At 37.7% G+C, this 19,740-nt stretch overlaps 1 protein-coding gene across 1 annotated transcript in view; it reads left to right on the top strand.

The window, feature by feature from the left end:
* The window catches only part of LOC133464554 (PH-interacting protein-like), a 61,492-nt gene that overhangs the window by 13,762 nt on the left and 27,990 nt on the right, over positions 1 to 19,740 (top strand). The window contains 8 exon segments of the mRNA XM_061746607.1: positions 1,793 to 1,833; positions 4,245 to 4,343; positions 6,309 to 6,465; positions 9,490 to 9,624; positions 13,932 to 14,060; positions 14,139 to 14,364; positions 15,593 to 15,715; positions 18,399 to 18,582. Coding sequence (XP_061602591.1) covers positions 1,793 to 1,833; positions 4,245 to 4,343; positions 6,309 to 6,465; positions 9,490 to 9,624; positions 13,932 to 14,060; positions 14,139 to 14,364; positions 15,593 to 15,715; positions 18,399 to 18,582 — 1,094 coding nt within the window.

The following is a 19,740-nucleotide window of genomic DNA, read 5'->3' on the forward strand; positions in this document are numbered from 1 at the left end:
ACAGCCAGGCATTAACCGAGGTCACAGGGAGGAATCCCAAAGGGAAACGATAGGGGAGATGCATGAAACAGGCAGCTACTTTTTTTGTTATAAAAGATTTTCATTAACAAGCTTCAACTGTCTCTGTAGCGCGGACATGCATTCGTTTATCCGCGATCTGTCTTCAGAACAGAATTAGTGCAAAAACGGCTTGTAATGTTTTGTTATTTTTACTTTCTTAGACCCTTTTGTAACTGGTTATGCCCCATCTCTCACGGGCGCTTTGTTGATAAAATATGGAGAGTTTGACCAAGTCACTGTCAGGCCGCGTGGTGCGTGTTCCTTCGCCCATAAGGAATCAGTTAATGCAAACGGGGAAATGACTTTGCTACTAGGGTGTAACAATATATCGTGCCACGAAATTTCGTGATACAAAAACGTCACGATACGTGTCGTGGAGGTGACAAACTGTATCGCGATATTGGGTTATTAATATTAATCTATTGTGTTGACTAGTAACGCACATCCGACCGCGACTCGACCCGTGGACCAAAATCTTCCTCCGCTCAGAAGAAACTAGTACCGTTTTGGTCCCGATTTGAGCTCTGAACCTTTACTTATTTAAGGCTGGTGTAGAGTTAAGCCTTACCTTATTATATTAAACCTTTTTAGTAGGATAAACACGGGGACAACTTCTGCTGAGTTCCAGTGTACTTTAATGTCCCTCAACAGTGTAGGATTTTAGAACATCAACACAGCACCTAGTGCCGTACTGTGGCGTATCACTCCGCCCAATCTAAAACAGACTAATCACTACAGATAAACTGACTAGTGTCATTATAGTCCCTGATTTACATCAGAATATAAACCATATATTTATAAAATAATGAACCCTGAATTACCAAAATAAACTTCTTAACAGAAATAAATCTCCTCTTACACTTATAAGGTGAGCATGAATCAATCTTTTTTATGATGTAAAATTGTATGTATTTATTTACTTTTATTTATTTATTTAATTTTAGTTGTTAAATTTCTGGAAAAGAAAAAAGTCAAATCATACATGAGAGAAACTATTCAGTTTGTGGCAAAATATTTGTACTTGTATGAAACTGAAGATCATAATGCAAACCTGACATTTACTTTTAGTTCAGTTTGTGGAAAATGTTTGGCCTGGCTTTCTCTTTAAAACTTAAACAGTTGTAAAGCTTTACAAACTGTAACAATAGGGAAAACTCACAGTATTGTTTTGTATTTTGTGTCTTTCAAATAAAAGACAATTTTTTCCAGTCATATGTTCCTCATTCAAGGTTGTTAAAAAAATACTGCTATAATATCGTTATCGTGACCTCAATATCGTGTATCGTACCGTATCGTGAGATTAGTGTATCGTTACACCCCTATTTGCTACTGCTCGACAACGAGTCCTACAGTTTGAACGGACCAGCAATGAGCTGACTCTGAAAATCGTGTCTAAAATCAGTTTTAATCACTACAAGAAGATTAAATTTCTTTTTAAACCATTAGAGATAAAATTCTAATTCTAACAGGCTCTTTTTGTTTGAATAAAAGATCCATCTCGTCTGTTTTCTTTTGTTAAGAATAATTCCTATTATCTATCAGCTCAAAAATGTAATTAAAAAAACTAAGGGAAATTAGTGATTTGATCTTCAGGTAAAAAAAAATACTATTATTATGACTATTTTAAGCATGATAATTCTTTGTTCTGTTCTGTTCTGTTCTCGTGCCACGACTGATCAGATGGTGATTATAGATTTGTTTTGACTTCCCTCCCATTTTCTTCCCCATCTAGGACAAAGTTGACAGCATCCAGTTTTCACACTTCAGTGACAGGTGAGTTGTGTTTTTGCGCCGCCTGCGTTTGCACACACAAGTGAGAACTACACGGCGTATTTAAATGATGTGAGACAACCACTGCAGAACGGCCTGTTTTAATGAAACCTCGCGGTGCTGCAGTGTGACTTGATGGTGTCAGCAGAAACACAGACCTGACTTGATGTCTAGTACATGCTCTAACATGCAGCCTGTCTCTTTTTTTCCCCCTCGCACACATGTACACACTCATGCAGACGGGCTTCTGCCTACACATAGCGTGTGCTCTGAGTGTTAAACTGTTTGTGCCTAGATGGGGTTTGCAGAAAAACCAGCTCAGCTATAATTCCTCTCAGTCGCTGTAACCTAAGCAGAGAGAAAGACACACTATGCAAAAAAGCAAAGGATGGAAAGGGAGGACGCAGGAGGGCTCACATACTGTACACAAAGACCAGTGTGTGTTTTTCTGTGTGAGGGAAACCACAGCTTATCTAAGGCCCAATCCCAATTCTCCTTCACTCGCCCTTCTTTTCTTCACTCGCCCTTCTTTTCTTCCCTAACCCCTAAAAAAGAAGGGGGAGATTTTAGGGCACTTGAGATCTAGGGCACTCGGCCCAGGTGCCTGTCCCATTTCTCCTCTCCTCGTTTTCATCTCTAACCTGATCAGGAAGCAGAGAGCCAAAAGCTGTTTTAATTTCAGCTGTAGCGCTGTTTATATGCCACTTTAATAAGTTTTAATATTTTGTTCAGGCTCAAAAGTAACCGTTAAGATCCCCAACCTGGGCTCAGTTTATCCAAATAACGCCTGTTAAGAAATTTGACCCGATGTTTTCGGAGATGAGAAGAGCCGCCGGCCCCGGGAGCAGCAGCAGCTCACAGCCGGGGGGACAGACGTGTCCGCCGGGTCAAGCTGCTCCGTCATCCCGGGAGAGAAACCTGCAGCTCTGTTGAGAATAGCTGGCTGAAATAAATCATTTAGGAAGATAAATGTTGGTTTAATAGATGAAATCTAACAGTTGTAGCTAGGGGTGGGTATTGGGAAGGACCTCACGATACGATACGCATCACGATACTTGAGCCACGATACGATACACATTGCGATATCCCGATTATTATATTCTACATAGTTCACCGAAAAATTTAAAAATGCATTACACATCTTAAAATCCAAGTTGTATATATGTACATCAGATGATAGTGATGGATATTAAAATCCGAGTTGCACGTTCATCAGATTATAGTGACAATTCATGGGACAAACTGAGTCAAAACAATGTTTTATTATAACTATACAAGCTAAAGTTACAACATATTTGTATATGTTTTTCATATTATTTACATCATATGAAATTAACAAGAAAGATGGTACTAAAACCAAGGACAGGCACAGTGATCAGTCAGTATAGATATAAATCTATAAATAAATAAACCTCTGTCCATTATTTTTCATTTTTTAAGGACAGGCAATTGTGTTATATAAAAAATAAATTATAAAATGAAATAAAACGTGAAATAAAACCTGAGCTCAGTGCAGGGCCCTCCCGGGGTTGGTAGAGAGTGGCAATGCCCAGGACTGTCACTTAGGTAGGAGCACTGGGTGATAAAATGGGAAAAAGATCGGGGATAAAAAAAAAAAAATAAATAAATAAATAAAAAATAAAAAAAATCGATATTCAAATTTTGAATATCGATATTGAATCGGCTGGAAAAGTATCGCGATATATTGCCATATCGATATTTTTGCCCACCCCTAGTTGTAGCTACGCCTGTTAAGAAATTTGCTCCGAAATTTAGAGATTTCTGTCTGCCGGGTCCGGAGCTTGGGTCCGCGTTAAATCGACGCAGAGCCTACGGCGTAGGGTACGGCGTACGGCGCGCGTCGCCGTGTACATCGACGCCGTAGGCTCTGCGTTGGTGTAACGCGGAACCATAAATCCCTTTATTCTGGCGTGATCTTCGGCAAACTTTATCTGAAAGTGTGTAAATTACCCAGATAACAGCTGGATTACTTTGTGGTTTCTGAAAACTATTATATCAGAAACATCCAAAACAAATCTGACGAGTCACAGGATTATTTCTCTCTATTTCTCACAAAAAAATGCTTGCTCCCTTGGTCACAATCTGAGACGACTCTGCCTGTTTCTCTGTCGGCGAGTCAAATTGACGCAGAGCCTACGGCGTAGTTTACGTAGCATTCTGGGAAATTTTCATAGCCCCTCGCTTGCCAAGTCAGCATGTGAAAACCCTCGATTTGTAGGGGATATTCTCAGCCCCTCGCCCTCATTATGCCCACTCCCCCTAGGTGAAAAGAGGATTTGGGACACCACTACCTTCACGGGAACGCGCAAAATTTAGGGGCAAGTGAAGAAAACGAGGGCGAGGGGGAGAATTGGGACGCAGCCTAAAACCTGCTTCATGTGTGTGCATTCTAGGTTTGTGAGTGGCAGTAGAGATGGCACCGCTCGAATTTGGCAGCTGCAGCCTCAAGGCTGGAAGAGCATCCTGCTGGACATGCAGACCAAATTACCTGGGTAAGTATGTGTGTGTACATGCCCAGCAAAGTCTGGCTTTTTCCTCAGAGCTGTTGGACTGTTGGAGTTCAAATCATAGAGAACGCTTTTACTTTTGTTTCATACTGCGCATTGTGCACTGTAAAAAGAAATATACAGGGGCAGTTAGAATATTTATTGGTCTTTAAACCAGCAGCAAACTCTTTTGCATCTTTATATCTGTTATAATATAATGACACTTAAAAAACGTTGCCAGAGAATAAAAAGGAAGACTTTCTTCCCTGTATTAAGAGTAACACCGTGATTGATTACCATAGATGCAGGTATCGCAGACGGTGAATGAATGGAGATTACACTCTTTATTACCTGAATAAAAGAAACAAACTGGGTAGCAAACCCACACTTTTTCTTTTTTTTTTATATATATATTAAAAAAAGAATTATAACAACATACAATTCATCTGATCCGGATGGTGACTAGACACCATCTAGTTTTGGGTAATCTTAATTTGAGGGATTATTTGCACATTTAGACTAGAAGTTAAAGGATTTTTTCAGCCTAGACAGGAAGATGGCGTAGGAGAAGGCAGAGGCTTCGGTTATATATGATAGCTACGGGTTTATAGTCCACACAGCTGCAGGCTGTTAGTGGTTGATGTCCACACATTCATTTGCAAAAGTCCGGTCCACATTTACACATTTACAATAAGTAAAGAAACAAAGGAAACACCATCAGAGGGCCTGTCCCCATAGAGAATATGCCACCGCACATTTCTAGGGGATTATACAACACGATCGAGAGGGATTACTTTCACATTATTATTATTATTATTATTATTATTATTATTATTATTATTATTATTATTATTATTATTATTGATATTTTTATGTTTACATCTTTAGTATTTTATAGCTTAGTTTGTCTGTAATACTGATGCTTTACTGATCTAGAAAGTACTGAATGTTTGGGCTAAAAAAAAACTGCTTTAGGAGTAGAGCTGGGTATCGATTCAAATGTCAAGAATTGATTCGATTCCGATTCTTAAGATTCAGAATCGATTATCACCATTTGATTCCATCGATCGATTCGATTCGATATTGATTTGGGTTAGTGTTGCCTGGATTATATGACTGTAAAATAACTATTGAAATAATAATTTCACAATCATTATTGTGAAATAACTAAGAAATACATAACTCAAATAGGCATTTCAATATCCATTTAAAATGCAAAAAAAGAAAGAAATTGCAACAGCTCAAGCAGTAAACAAATTATTTTAGCTTGTGTGATTTATTCTGTCACCAGACACACATATTGCCATGAAGCACCCGGCATTTTTCAGGTATTTCATGACAAACCGTGTCCGATAACAGAGAAACCAAACAAGCTATAGTAAATATAGATTATATGAACTTCATTGAACTAATATAACATTTAGAAATTTAAGCTGAAATGTCCAGCATTTTCTCTAAAGAAAAGTTAATTTAGTTCAGGAGTTTTCAAAACTACTGGGATTAAAGTTCACCAGGCAAAAATGTAATGATGGGGGGGAAAAAAAAAGAAATGTAATCAAATAAAATAAAAAATCGATCTTTAGACATACAAATCGATTTTTAAGAATTAATATGAGAATCAATTTAGAATCAGAAAATCGATTTTTTCAACACAGGCCTATTTAGGAGGTGTTGAAATGTCCTGGATGGGCAGATTTTAACTGTTAAAATTGCTTTGTTTAAAACGTGTTGTTGTGGTTTCTGGAGAGATTTAATTAAGCTTTCAGATCGGTCCAAGTCTTCATTAATGGTGTAAAGATGGAAATACTGGTCTAAATACAAGGAATTGATGAGTTGGGAGACATTTGAACACTTTTTGTCATCCAAGCATTTTTCATTAAGTAAACTTAACTTTCTTGTTATTATATTTATTTTTTTAATGTAAAAAAACAACATCTGTAGCTGTTCTCAATGACACCTTTTTCCTCTCAGGAAGTACAACCCTCCTCCACTGGAAGACAAGGTAACCAAGCTGAAGGTTACCATGGTAGCGTGGGACCGCAGTGACAGCACCGTGATCACAGCAGCCAATAATCTCACGCTGAAGGTTTGGAACTCCATCACCGGGAACCTGGTGCACGTCCTGATGGTAAGTGGGACTTTACCATCTCATACAAGGAAGTTTGTGTTTGAAGAGCAGGAATGGTTCTTTCAGTGATTGATTATTGAACGTCACAACTAGGGCTGTTCGATTAATCGATTTTAAATCGTAATCGCGATTATGTAATTAGAACGATGTTAAAACATGAAAATCGTAAAATCGATTTTTCACTTTTTTTTTTTTTTTACCTTGTCTGCACACATATTAATGATTGATGGAAATACCTCTCAATACCTGCGACAAGTGCCCCATTATACACCTCTACCTCCTTCATGGGTTGCATTATTATTTAGCATGCAAAGACCCAGTTTAGTTTAATTAGAAAATGTCTTGTTTTATTTAATTGGAAATATAACTTACTGTATGTTTGCAAGTGCTGATTTGCTGATTTTTTTTTTCAGAGATAAAACTTTATATTTTATTATATTTTTTAAAACTTTTTTTCAACTTATTTTACAGAGTTTTGCACTTTATTCATTCATTTTTGGTTTAATAAGAGCAAAGTTTGCACTTAAAGCCCAATGGGGCAAATGTTCAATAAAAAAACAGCATATTTGAAATAATTTCTTTGCCTTTTGTCAATTCACAAAATAATCGTAATCGTAATCGTAATCGAAAATCGGATTTTGAGAGAAAAAAATCGAGATTTTATTTTTGGGCAAAATCGAACAGCCCTAGTCACAACTTGTAAAAGCTTTTGTCTTACTAACATGTCAGGACTCCGGCGAACCAGACTGGATTAAAAAGGGGACTTCTGATTTATTTTATAAGGCCCTTTTTAGCATCACTACTGAGACAACATTGTTACTTGTCCAACATTGTACATTCAATTGAAATCTATTTGAATCAAAAAGGACTTTATTAATGCATAAAGTGAAATTATAACTGCTGAAGAAGAAGTTACTGAAATGGCTGGATGGATGGATGGATGGATGGATGGATGGATGGATGGATGGTAGGGGTGTAACAATATATCGTGCCACAAAATTTCGCAATACAAAAACGTCACAATACGCGTCGTGAAGGTGACAAAGTGTATCGGATTTAGATTAGAATATAAAGAATATATTTATAAAATAATGAACCCTGAATTACCAAAATAACCTTCTTAACAAAAATAAATCTCCTCTTACACTTATAAGGTGAGCATGAATCAATCTTTTTTATGATGTAAAATTGTATGTATTTATTTACTTTTATTTATTTAATTTTTGTTGTTAAATTTCTGGAAAAGAAAAAAGTCAAATCATACATGAGAGAAACTATTCAGTTTGTGGCTAAATATTTGTACTTGTATGAAACTGAAGATCATAATGCAAACCTGACATTTACTTTTAGTTCAGTTTGTGGAAAATGGTTGGCCTGGCTTTCTCTTTAAAACTTAAACAGTTATAAAGCATTACAAACTGTAACAGTAGGGCAAACACACAGCATTGTTTTGTATTTTGTGTGTTTCAAATAAAATACAATTTTTTCCAGTCATATGTTCCTCATGCAAGGTTGTTAAAAAAATACTGCTATAATATCGTATCGTATCGTTATCGTGAGATTAGTGTATCGTTACACCCCTAATGGATGGATGGATGGATGGATGGATGGATGGATGGATGGATGGATGGATGATGGATGGATGGATGGATGGATGGATGGATGGATGATGGATGGATGGATGGATGGATGGATGGATGGATGGATGATGGATGGATGGATGGATGGATGGATGGATGGATGGATGGATGGATGATGGATGGATGGATGGATGGATGGATGGATGGATGGATGGATGGATGGATGGATGATGGATGGATGGATGGATGGATGGATGGATGGATGGATGGATGGATGGATGATGGATGGATGGATGGATGGATGGATGGATGGATGGATGGATGGATGGATGGATGGATGGATGGATGATGGATGGATGGATGGATGGATGGATGGATGGATGGATGGATGGATGGATGGATGATGGATGGATGGATGGATGGATGGATGGATGGATGGATGGATGGATGGATGGATGGATGGATGGATGATGGATGGATGGATGGATGGATGGATGGATGGATGGATGGATGGATGGATGGATGATGGATGGATGGATGGATGGATGGATGGATGCATGGATGGATGGGTAGAAAAAGTGGATTACTGAAAAGTAGAAGTAGCAGAGAGAGAGGCGTGGTTGTCATGAATGCATTGGGGTGTCGTGTTTGCAGCTCGGCAGCAGCTGAGCTGATGACATCACATGACAATGGAGGGAAGACACGCTTTGATTGGATTGAGTTGATTGAATTCTGGGTCTTATTTGTGGCAAATAGTCTTTTTGGAAAGCTCAGTTAGTTAGTCCCCCCCCCCCCCCTGTATTGTGTCGACTGATCATTAAATAGCAAATAAGTACAAAACTAAACACTAAGCCGGATTAACTTTATTTATTATGTTACTGCCGTCTGTGGTGAGCAGTTCACAACCTCGCAGCATCGCTGGAGACTCGTCTGTACACTCGTCTGTAGTCTTTCAGTCTTTCTGTCACTGGTTACTTGACTGTTGAAGGTTTACACAAGTGCATTAATTTCAGTTCAATTCAGTTAAATTTATATAGCATCTATTACCATACACATTGATTGTCTCTAGATGCTTTTCAGATACTCAGAGCATTATCCCAAGGCAAATATTATTAAATATTAGTTCTATTATCAAATCTTGAGAAAATAAATCAAAAATGGCTTTAATGGAGATGTTATGTTTCAGAGCTGCCTGAAAAACATTTTAAAAGGGCAAAAATCAGATCTGGGCAGCAGCATAAAGTAATTGCGCTGCCTCTGTAGTTAAAAAGCTTGCGATTAGTGGCAGTCAAGCCGAAATGTTGGATATCACATAATCCTTTAAAGATGTTTATCGAAGAAAAACTAAACTGAAACGGGTTGGTAACGGCACTGTTGTTTCCATCTCCTGTTTTTGTGTTTTAGATGCCACTTATTTGAGATATTTTTGTTGTTTTGCTGACAGGGTCACGAGGATGAAGTCTTTGTCCTGGAGCCGCATCCCTTTGATCCAAGGATCCTGTTCTCGGCCGGGCACGATGGGAACTGTATCGTGTGGGACCTGGTCAGGGGGGTCAAGATCCGCTCCTACTTCAACATGGTTGGTCTCTCGTCAAACGCGTGTTTCAATGTGTCAATGTGTCACTTCCTTTTGTGTTGTTGTTCAACCCCTGACACGTGCACTCCTTTAAAATGTTTCTTATTTTAAAAATGCCATTGTTCTGGGATGGAAACACATGTGCTCTATATTTGTTTCTATATTTGTTTCTGAATATGTGATGCTCAGAGGTGTCAAGTAACGAAGTACAAATACTTTGTTACCTTACTTAAGTAGAAATTTTGGTTATCTATACTTCACTGGAGTAATTATTTTTCAGACGACTTTTTACTTTTACTCCTTACATTTTCACGCAATTATCTGTACTTTTTACTCCTTACATTTTAAAAACAGCCTCGTTACTCTATTTCATTTCGGCCTTTAAATAAAAACTATCCAGTTAAATTGCTCCATCCGGATAGAGTGAATTTGGTTGTGGTTGTTTCAGATGTTCTTGTCCAGTTTTGTTCTTACATCCGTTCCCTCAGATTCCTGCAACTAAACTTGGATGTACATTCCAATAAAGGTTAGGATAAATGATAACATGCCTCTGAAGTTTGACTTTTTGCACCATTACAATACTTATAGGCAACTAGTCATCATATCTCCTGCTCTCTGAAACACATGTTAATGCTCAATAGTACACATATATGGTTCTTTAATATATTTGCATTATACTAAGATACATTCATTTTCAATGGCTTTTCTCCCCCTTACATTACTTTTACTTTTATACTTTAAGTAGTTTTGAAACCAGTACTTTTATACTTTTATTTGAGTAAAACACTTGCGTTGATTCTTCAACTTTTACAGGAGTATTTTTAAACTCTAGTATCTATACTTCTACCTGAGTAATGAATGTGATTACCGTACTTTTGACAGCTCTGGTGATGCTTACACACTACACATCGATTTCCTATTCCTGCGCCAACGCCAGCCTCCGTCCGACATTCTTTCCCTTTCACCCCCCACTGCTCTCCCTTTCCTCCTTTTCTTTCACTTTTTCTTTTTCTGTTAGTCATAGGCCATTACCAGAACCAGATTTCTCTTTTTTTTCTGAATCCACGGTTGTGGATTTCCTCCAGTGCTTTTGGGTCCCCGAGCTTCTTCAAAGCTCCATGTTGCCGACAGGCATCCCGACATTAGCTCGTGGAGTGTTTTGGTAAACCTAGAAGTGGGTCAGGCCCTGCAGCAGCACAGCCAGCCCCAATCATACCGTTTTCACCGCCGTGCTTTACCACTCGGAGGATGCTTGGATGTCGACAAGCTGTGTCGTTTTTTTGTTTTTTTAACATATTGATGAGCACCTGCTCTTGGGCAGACTTGAGGCACCTCCTTTGTGGGGTTCTGCCTTTTACACCCCGTCTGATAAATAGAGATGCACCGATCAGGATTTTGAGGGCCGATCACCGATAACCGATCACCAAAATCAGTATCTGCCGATCCCCGATCACAGCATGAAATCCATAAATTCGTCAATATTGTTTTCTCATGTACAACACTGAATTGAGCTGCTTAAACATTTCTGCCAGGGTACCCCAGAATTCTCCCACTCCTCATCGGCAATTATGGCATTAGCTTCCAATTCCCATTTACCTTTCACATCCAGCGTATCTACTGATGTGTCCATACGAATCCTACTGTATAGACAGGATATTGTGTTTTTAATGTTCATTTTTTTCTCCGCTATCTCAATCCAATATTGTTCAAAATTAGATGGGGCTTCTTTAATTTTTTCCCACTCTTTGTGCGTCGTCGAATTTGAAAATATCTGAATAAATCCTTAGAATCAATACCATATTTTGAGAGTCGTTCCTTCGAATAATTGGTTTATTGTGCTGAGGCCCTTCCCCGCCCATCTAAAGAAACCCTTGTCCATTTTTACTGACAGAAAATCACAGACAGTAGTTATTTTTGTTGCCCTCGATAGAGATAGAGGTAAATTCAACATCTTTCTAGTCTTCTCCCATACCTTTAGTGTATAATTAACCCATTCATTTTGAATCTTAAGTTTGCGCCACAGTTTTGAATTTAGAGTGGGAAGGGTTGAGAGTGACATATTTTTTACAGAACCTTGCTCTCTATGTACCCATCTTGTGTCCATATCTAATTTTATCCATGAAACCAATTTTCCAAGTTGTGCTGCTCGGTAATAATTTCTAAAATGAGGCAAGGCTAATCCACCCTTGTCCTTGCGTGCACAGAGAACTTTGAGTCTCACCCTAGGTCTTTTGTTCTGCCATATAAATTTGGAAACAAGCTTATCCAGAAATGTAAAGGTAGATACAGGAACAGTAACAGGTAACGAATTAAAAAGAAATAACAACCTTGGCAGAACATTCATCCTGATTGTTTCTACCTTCCAGCTTAAGCTTTTCTGTGGCAATAATCATGTACAACATGTGCAGCAACACAGACAACAGCAGACATGTCACTCTCTAAAAGTTGATACAAGTTGTAAACTATAAACCTTAGTTTTCCTGTGGAAAAAGCAATTAAATCTTAAAATAAAAAGAATTATGAATTATTAATCTTTGTGAAAGCTTTAGCGGTAGCATCTGCTGTTGTTGTTGTAAACGTCATCAGATCGGCTGTTTTGAACTATTATTTTCTGATCTGGTAGACTTGAAAAAATAGGATTGTGTGGTATTAGCTTAAGCACGTTGTGTTTGCCTTGTTATTGTGACCAAGAAGAAGATAATATCACATTATATAGCAAAGAAAGACAGAAAGCCGGTTCATTTCATGGCGTTCTCATGCTTCTTCGTGACATTGTAGTAACATGATTGGATTTGAAGTGCACCGGTCATATATTCCTCTTTCTTTGTTAATCATTTTTGCATTTCCTGTCATTCTCTGGTAACCAAGGACAGCATGAACTACAATTTCAGAGCATGCATCACTAAGTGAGCTGGTCATTTGGTCGAGTTTTTGAGCAACATCCCGTGTGTGTGTGCATGTGAAAAGATTCATGTTTTAGATTCTGGGGTTTTGCTGAATAGCAGCTCCTGTGGAGACAAATTCTACGTGGTAATTATGAAAGCACAAGAAGAAGAAAATCCCAGAACAGGACCAGTTCTAGAATTGTAGCGTTCATATAAATCCTGCTATATTTGTAATTTTTGTGTCACCTGTTCACGTCAGCAAAACACACTTAAAGTTATCAGGCTTTTATCATTTATATCCAGCCTGCACAGATGTTATCCTGCAAACCAAGTTAAAACATCTGCACCCTCTCTGCAAGAACCTGTTCAAATATCGTGTGATATTTGAGTTAAGAGTTCCAGTTATTTGTATAATCAAGGTACTATAAGCAGAGGTGTCAAAAGTATTCACATTCATTACTCAGGTAGAAGTATAGATACTAGAGTTTAAAAATACTCCTGTAGAAGTTGAAGTATCAACTCAAGTTTTTTACTCAAGTAAAAGTATAAAAGTACTGGTTTCAAAACTACTTAAAGTATAAAAGTAAAAGTAATGTAAGGGGGAAAAAGGCATTAAAGACAAAAGCCATTGAAAATGAATGCATCTTAGTATAATGCAAATATATTAAAGAACCATATATGTGTACTATTGAGCATTAACATGTGTTTCAGAGAGCAGAAGATATGATGACTAGTTGCCTATAAGTATTGTAATGGTGCAAAAAGTCAAACTTCAGAGGCATGTTATCATTTATCCTAACCTTTATTGGAATGTACATCCAAGTTTAGTTGCAGGAATCTGAGGGAACGGATGTAAGAACAAAACTGGACAAGAACATCTGAAACAACCACAACCAAATTCACTCTATCCGGATGGAGCAATTTAACTGGATAGTTTTTTTTTAAAGGCCAAAATGAAATAGAGTAACGATGCTGTTTTTAAAATGTAAGGAGTAAAAAGTACAGATAATTGCGTGAAAATGTAAGGAGTAAAAGTAAAAAGTGGTCTGAAAAATAATTACTCCAGTGAAGTATAGATAACCAAAATTTCTACTTAAGTAAGGTAATGAAGTATTTGTACTTCGTTACTTGACACATCTGATTATAAGTTAGAAAAAAAAAAAACAACCAAAACACGGTTGACTCAAGGTAAAGAGGGAAGGAGTTCTGATCACGCACAGATCACACTGAAGTATTAGTTTCTCTGTTTCTCTACATTCAGTGAACTTGTTGAAGGATCCTGGTATTGCTCCCTGGGATACTCAGTGGAGCTCAGGCTTCCTTCAGGACATTTGTCAAATGTTCCTTGTAATTCCCCCCAGTAGTGTTCAATTATCATTTAGTTTGCACCATTTTTTTCTTCTCTCTCCTTTTCTCTGTGGATAGATTGAAGGCCAAGGGCACGGGGCGTTGTTTGACTGCAAATGTAGTCCCGATGGGCAGCACTTTGCAGCCACCGATTCCCACGGTCACCTGCTCATCTTCGGCTTCGGCTCCAGCAGCAAATATGACAAGGTAACACCAGCAGGTTGATCTTTAATGAGTCCACCTCCTCAGTGGATGTTATTGCTAACTAGCGCCCCCTACCTTCAGATAGCGGACCAGATGTTCTTCCACACCGACTACCGGCCGCTTATCCGGGACGCCAACAATTATGTGCTGGATGAGCAGACGCAGCAGGCCCCGCACCTGATGCCCCCTCCTTTCCTGGTGGATGTGGATGGAAACCCCCACCCACCCAGATACCAGCGCCTGGTGCCCGGCAGGGAGGGCTGCAGGGACGAGCAGCTGATTCCTCAGATGGGGGTCACTTCCTCAGGTACAGAGGCCGAGAGCAGAGCTTTACGTGCACGACTTCATCCTGGCATGAAGGCAAAAAACGAGAGCGTGTTGATTCTTTTTTTTTAATTATTTTATTTATTTTTTATTTATTTATTAACATACAGTGCAAACAACGACAAAAGACAACATCAGTTTGTGTGTGTGTGTGTGTGTGTGTGTGTGTGTGTGTGTGTGTGTGTGTGTGTGTGTGTGTGTGTGTGTGTGTGTGTGTGTGTGTGTGTGTGTGTGTGTGTGTGTGTGTGTGTGTGTGTGTGTAGATAAGGTGATGAAAGTAGATACATAAATTGACAATATTAATTTGAGAGTAAATAAGTTAACAAATAAATAATTATCATATAGAGTGGTGTAGCACGATATAATATAGAATAATAATATAGTAATATCCTAATATAACATAATTTTTATAAAATATTATAACATATAACCAAATTATATCACCATACTATTATATATAATAGGGCTGGGCGATATATCGAGATTTTAATATATATCGATATATTTTCAAACGCGATATGGTACGAGACAATATCGTTTATATCGATTTAAAAAAAAAAATATATATATATATACCGGTATATATTTTTTTTTTTTATGATTTTGATATAGCTTATTTTGTGACAAATTCACTTGAATGTTTTATTTGAGATTTGCACAAATGTTTTGTTATTTGCACAACTGTCAACCTCAGTGGAAAAGTCTGCCTGTTACTGTCTACATTGTATTAATTGCACAGTGTATTTTAATTTAATCTTTATGCAGGAAAGGGATATTTGTTTTATTTTATTCAAGAAGCATTTTTATTCTATATATGCAGGCAGTTTATTTTTATTTCATTTGTTTTATACATTTTAATATTGTGCAGAGTGACCTCTAAAGGTCTAAAGGAACCTGTGTGACATTTGGCACGAGGCTTTGTATTAAAACGGACTGTTTTTTTAAGGGTTTGCCTCAGAAAAAAATGAAGCTAACAGAGATGCTATGCTATAATGCTTTGGGGGAAACCCCAATTATGGCACAGAAAAAATATCGATATATATCGAGTATCGCCATTTAGCTAGAAAATATTGAGATATGACTTTTGGTCCATATCGCCCACCCCTAGATTGAAGGCAAAAAACGGGAGCGTGTTGCTGTCATATTCTGACGTAATAGCCCTTTCACTTTTTTATTCCGTGTGCTTCCATTGCCTCGTTCCTGTGTTTCAGGTCTCAACCAGGTGGTGAGCGAGCAGGCGGTGGAGGGACCGAGTCCTCTGGACACCATGATTCAGAGGCTGCAGCAGGAGCAGGACCAAAGGCGCGGAGCCAACGACTCCAGGGCCAGCAGAGGTAGCTCGCACGCTCGGCAGATTAGCTGAATTATTTATTGCATTTTTTAAAGTTCAAGGTAATATTCACAGAAATTCAACAAAAAAAACTTAAACTGAAGCTTGGATGCAGATTTTACTTTAATCCAGATATAAAGACTTTATGTTAATAGCTGTGTGAAAATTAAAGTACATGATTCATTGTAAGAATTATGCATTCATTATATTAACTATAACTATCATTTTGAGCCTTTCAGTGAGGCTTAAACAATAGTATATCTTATCAAAATTCTCCTTACTTGGACAGTATAACAGACAAAAAAATAAACACTTCAGTCTGAATTGATATTCACACAAGATAATAAAAAAGATAATAAAAAGGCTTTTTTCTGATTCTTCTAGAGCTAAAAGAAACTGAATAATCAAATAGTAAAGTCACAGTCAAAACTGCTTTATATTCAACTGACCGTGCAGCTTCCCACTTGTCGCATTTAACATAAATGATAATCATTGACTTCTCTGTTGTATTTTTATGAGTGTGAAGTTTGCCTTGAAAGTCTCACAAGAATGAAATAAGCATAAACATTTTAAGTAGCTATAAAAGTATGTGTTAATTAAAATGATGTGTTGAAATCAACTCGATACTTGACTTCTTTAAAAATGTATGAAATTAAAATAAAAAAAGGAGAAAAATGCAAATCCACCTGTCAGTTCCCAGAAACAATCAAGACAGGAACCTTTTTACGAGAGGCTGCAGGGTGAATCACTACACCGCTGCCTCGCTGCGCTTTTCTTTGTTTATTTATTTGATAACCTAATCTGTCGGATTCCTGTGAACAGTCGATCAAATGTCAAATTAACCTTCCGCTGCCGTACATGTCTGTCATTAACGCGATACGTATATGTTAATAGGCCCGTCTTGGTCCGATTATCGGCGCAATCTGATCCAGAAAAGCAGCTTGGCTCATTCGGACGTGACACCAATACGTTGGGTCGCCACGAGAGTGAAAGTTAGTAGCGTACGCCGGAAAAGTGCTCTGGATTACTTTAGTTTTTATGGTGCCCTCATCAGCTACTCAGTTTATTTATTTGTGGGTTTTTTTTAAATATTATCTCAATGAGTTACTAGTTAAACGTGCTGAAAATAATACTTGTAATACCAAATATTATTTTTTCTTGTGAGAAAAAAAAATGTGAGTTTTAAGCTCTGAGCTGGACAAACCACTCAATAGAAGAGTTTGGGCTTTATGACGTTATCGGGGTGTATTGTTCTAGTACCTGAACTGTGATACTGGCAACATTTTATAGTCCAGACCAGGGGTCTGCAACCCAAAATGTTGAAAGAGCCATATTGGACCAAAAACGCAAAAAACAAATATGTCTGGATCCGCAAAAAATGAAAAGTCTTGTATAAGCCTTAGAATGAAGGCAACACATGCTGCATGTTTCTATATTAGTTATAACTGGGGGAAGATTTTTTTTTTCATTATGCACTTCGAGAAAAAAGTCTAAATGTTGAGAAAAAAGCTGAAATGTTGAGAAAAAAGTCGAAATGTCGAGAAAAAAGTTGAAATGTCGAGATCAATGTTGAAGTACAATCTCGTCAATCTCTTTTTTTTCATTATGCACTTCGAGAAAAAAGTCTAAATGTTGAGAAAAAAGTCAAAATTTGGAGAAAAAAGTCAAAATTTCGAGAAAAAAGTCGAAATGTTGAGATTAAAAAGGAAAGGAAAAAGGAAGAAAAAAAGAAGAAGAAAAAAAAGAAAAAAAAAGGTCAAACATTTTTGAAAAATCTCCAGGAGCCACTAGGGCGGCGCTAAAGAGCCACATGCGGCTCTAGAGCCGCGGGTTGCTGATCCCTGGTCCAGACTATTAACATAAAATTACCTCCAAATGAATTTACAGTGAAGAGAATTTCTGGTTCAAGCAGTCTTCTTCACTTTTATGATCGTCTGAGTTTTCTACTTGTCTTAATCTTGCTTTTTTTTGCTTTATAAAGCGGTTGAATGAACAATTAACTGAAAGTGACCAATTATGCTGTTAGCATTGTCAGTATTTATAAAGTGTTACCTAACAAAACAATGCTTCCCAAATACAGATGTATCATTTGAATGCCTTCAGCAAAGAAACTGTAGAAAAGCCGTGCGTTCTTTGATGTGTTTTACCAAAGATCCTCTATACAGAAGATAGCGCATTGCCGTACCGTTACTGCCAATGGTATGAAATGGTATAGACCTCCTGTCATAAAACACTAGATACAGTACAACTTTCTTCCAAAAAGACTTAAATAATAAAAATAACAGTATTATTAAGCAAAGAAGCAAGTTTTATTTTAGTTTTAAACTTCATTTTATCCGATGGGAAAACGATGAGAGCCAAATCTCGCGAGAGTGTGTTGCTCAGACAGAGACAGGTCTCAAACAAAGTTAATTTTCTCCTAATCTCTCAGTCTGAAAATTGCCATTTTGGTGTCAGAATGTTCAGAAGGCTTGTGGCTTTTGAAAAATGGGTCCCATATTTACTTAGGTTACTATGGGGCGAAGGAATTGGTAATAATCTGTGCTCACGTTCACTTTTCCCATAGGACTCAATAGACTCAGGAGCTTGTTCCTGTCTCCTAAAGGGGCAGTCACGTGACACAGATACAGGAAACCGAACCGTAGTGGGCTGTCTCGTTTATTGAACGTCTCTGGTTTTCCCCTCAGGATCGGTAGGCTCGCCTACAGAGGTCCACTCCCCCCCTAACGTTGGTCTCCGGCGCAGCGGGCAGATTGAAGGTGTTCGCCAGATGCACAGCAACGCTCCTCGCAGCCAGATGGCCACGGAGGGAGACCTGGTGGCGTGGAGCCGCAGGGTGCTGGTCCCCGAGCTGGAGGACGCCTTTATTGGGTAACACCCCCCCTAAAAACACAGATACATGAGCCAATTTAGTGTTAGAAGCAGTACTGGAGTTGAGGGGGGATGAGGGGGATGAGCGGGATGGCATCCCCCCCTGAAATAAAAACGGTCCAAATCATCCCCCCTGTAAAACTGCCATCCCCACTTTCCATCCCTTATGTCATTTCATCAATGAATGTGGTTTTACTGCTATTTCAACATTTAGAGTCATCAGCAGAAAAATAACACCAGAAAAATAACTTATTTGACAATTTTCACCTATTTCAAGTAAATTTTCACTTGAAATAAGTAGGAAAAATCTGCCAGTGGGACAAGATTTATCTTCAGAATCAGAATCAGAATCAGAAAGGGGTTTTTTGCCAAGTTTGTTAACACACACAAGGAATTTGTTGTGGTGATTGGTGCAATACAGTAAAAATAAAAATATAAAAACAAACAAATATATAGAGATAAAATAAGAGATAGAATAAAATAAAATGTATAAACAGAAATAAACAGAAATGTACATTATGAGGTTTTAAAGTGCCGGATATGAGTCTTTACAAAAAGTGACGTAGGATGACAGATGACAGATAAAATGTATAAACAGAAATGTACAATATGGGGTTTTTAAAGTATATGGGGTTTTTAAAGTTCTCATTACAAGCAAAAAAATCTTGTTCCACATGCAGATTTTTCTACTTATTTTAAGTGAAAATCTACTTGAAACAGGTGAAAATTGTTGTTTTTTCCAGTGATGAGTCTTGTTTTAAGTGTAATGAGATTTTTTTTTACTAAAATGAGACATTTTAACTAGAAATAAGACAAATATTCTTGTTAAGATTGTGAGTTTTTGCAGTGATCCATGTTACTTATCCTGTGAAGGACAGAGTCATATTGATAAGTTCAGAAAAGTGTTTTTATTGTTGTGTTTTGATGTATTTGATGTAAGCCCAGTGGATATTTAAAGCTTACAGAAGGCTGCATTTAACTGCTGCTATGTCATTCCTGCAGTATTTCTGCAGCTGTTTTGGTCACTGCTATTATTTGTAATATATTATATTATTTTTAATCAGCACAAATTATCTGTCCCCATATGATCAAATCCACCATCCCCCCTGATTTCTTTTTACAACTCGAGTACTGGTTATAAGTATTTGCTGCCAACAG

This window comes from Cololabis saira, chromosome 18 (assembly GCF_033807715.1).
Source record: "Cololabis saira isolate AMF1-May2022 chromosome 18, fColSai1.1, whole genome shotgun sequence".
NCBI lineage: Eukaryota > Metazoa > Chordata > Actinopteri > Beloniformes > Belonidae > Cololabis > Cololabis saira.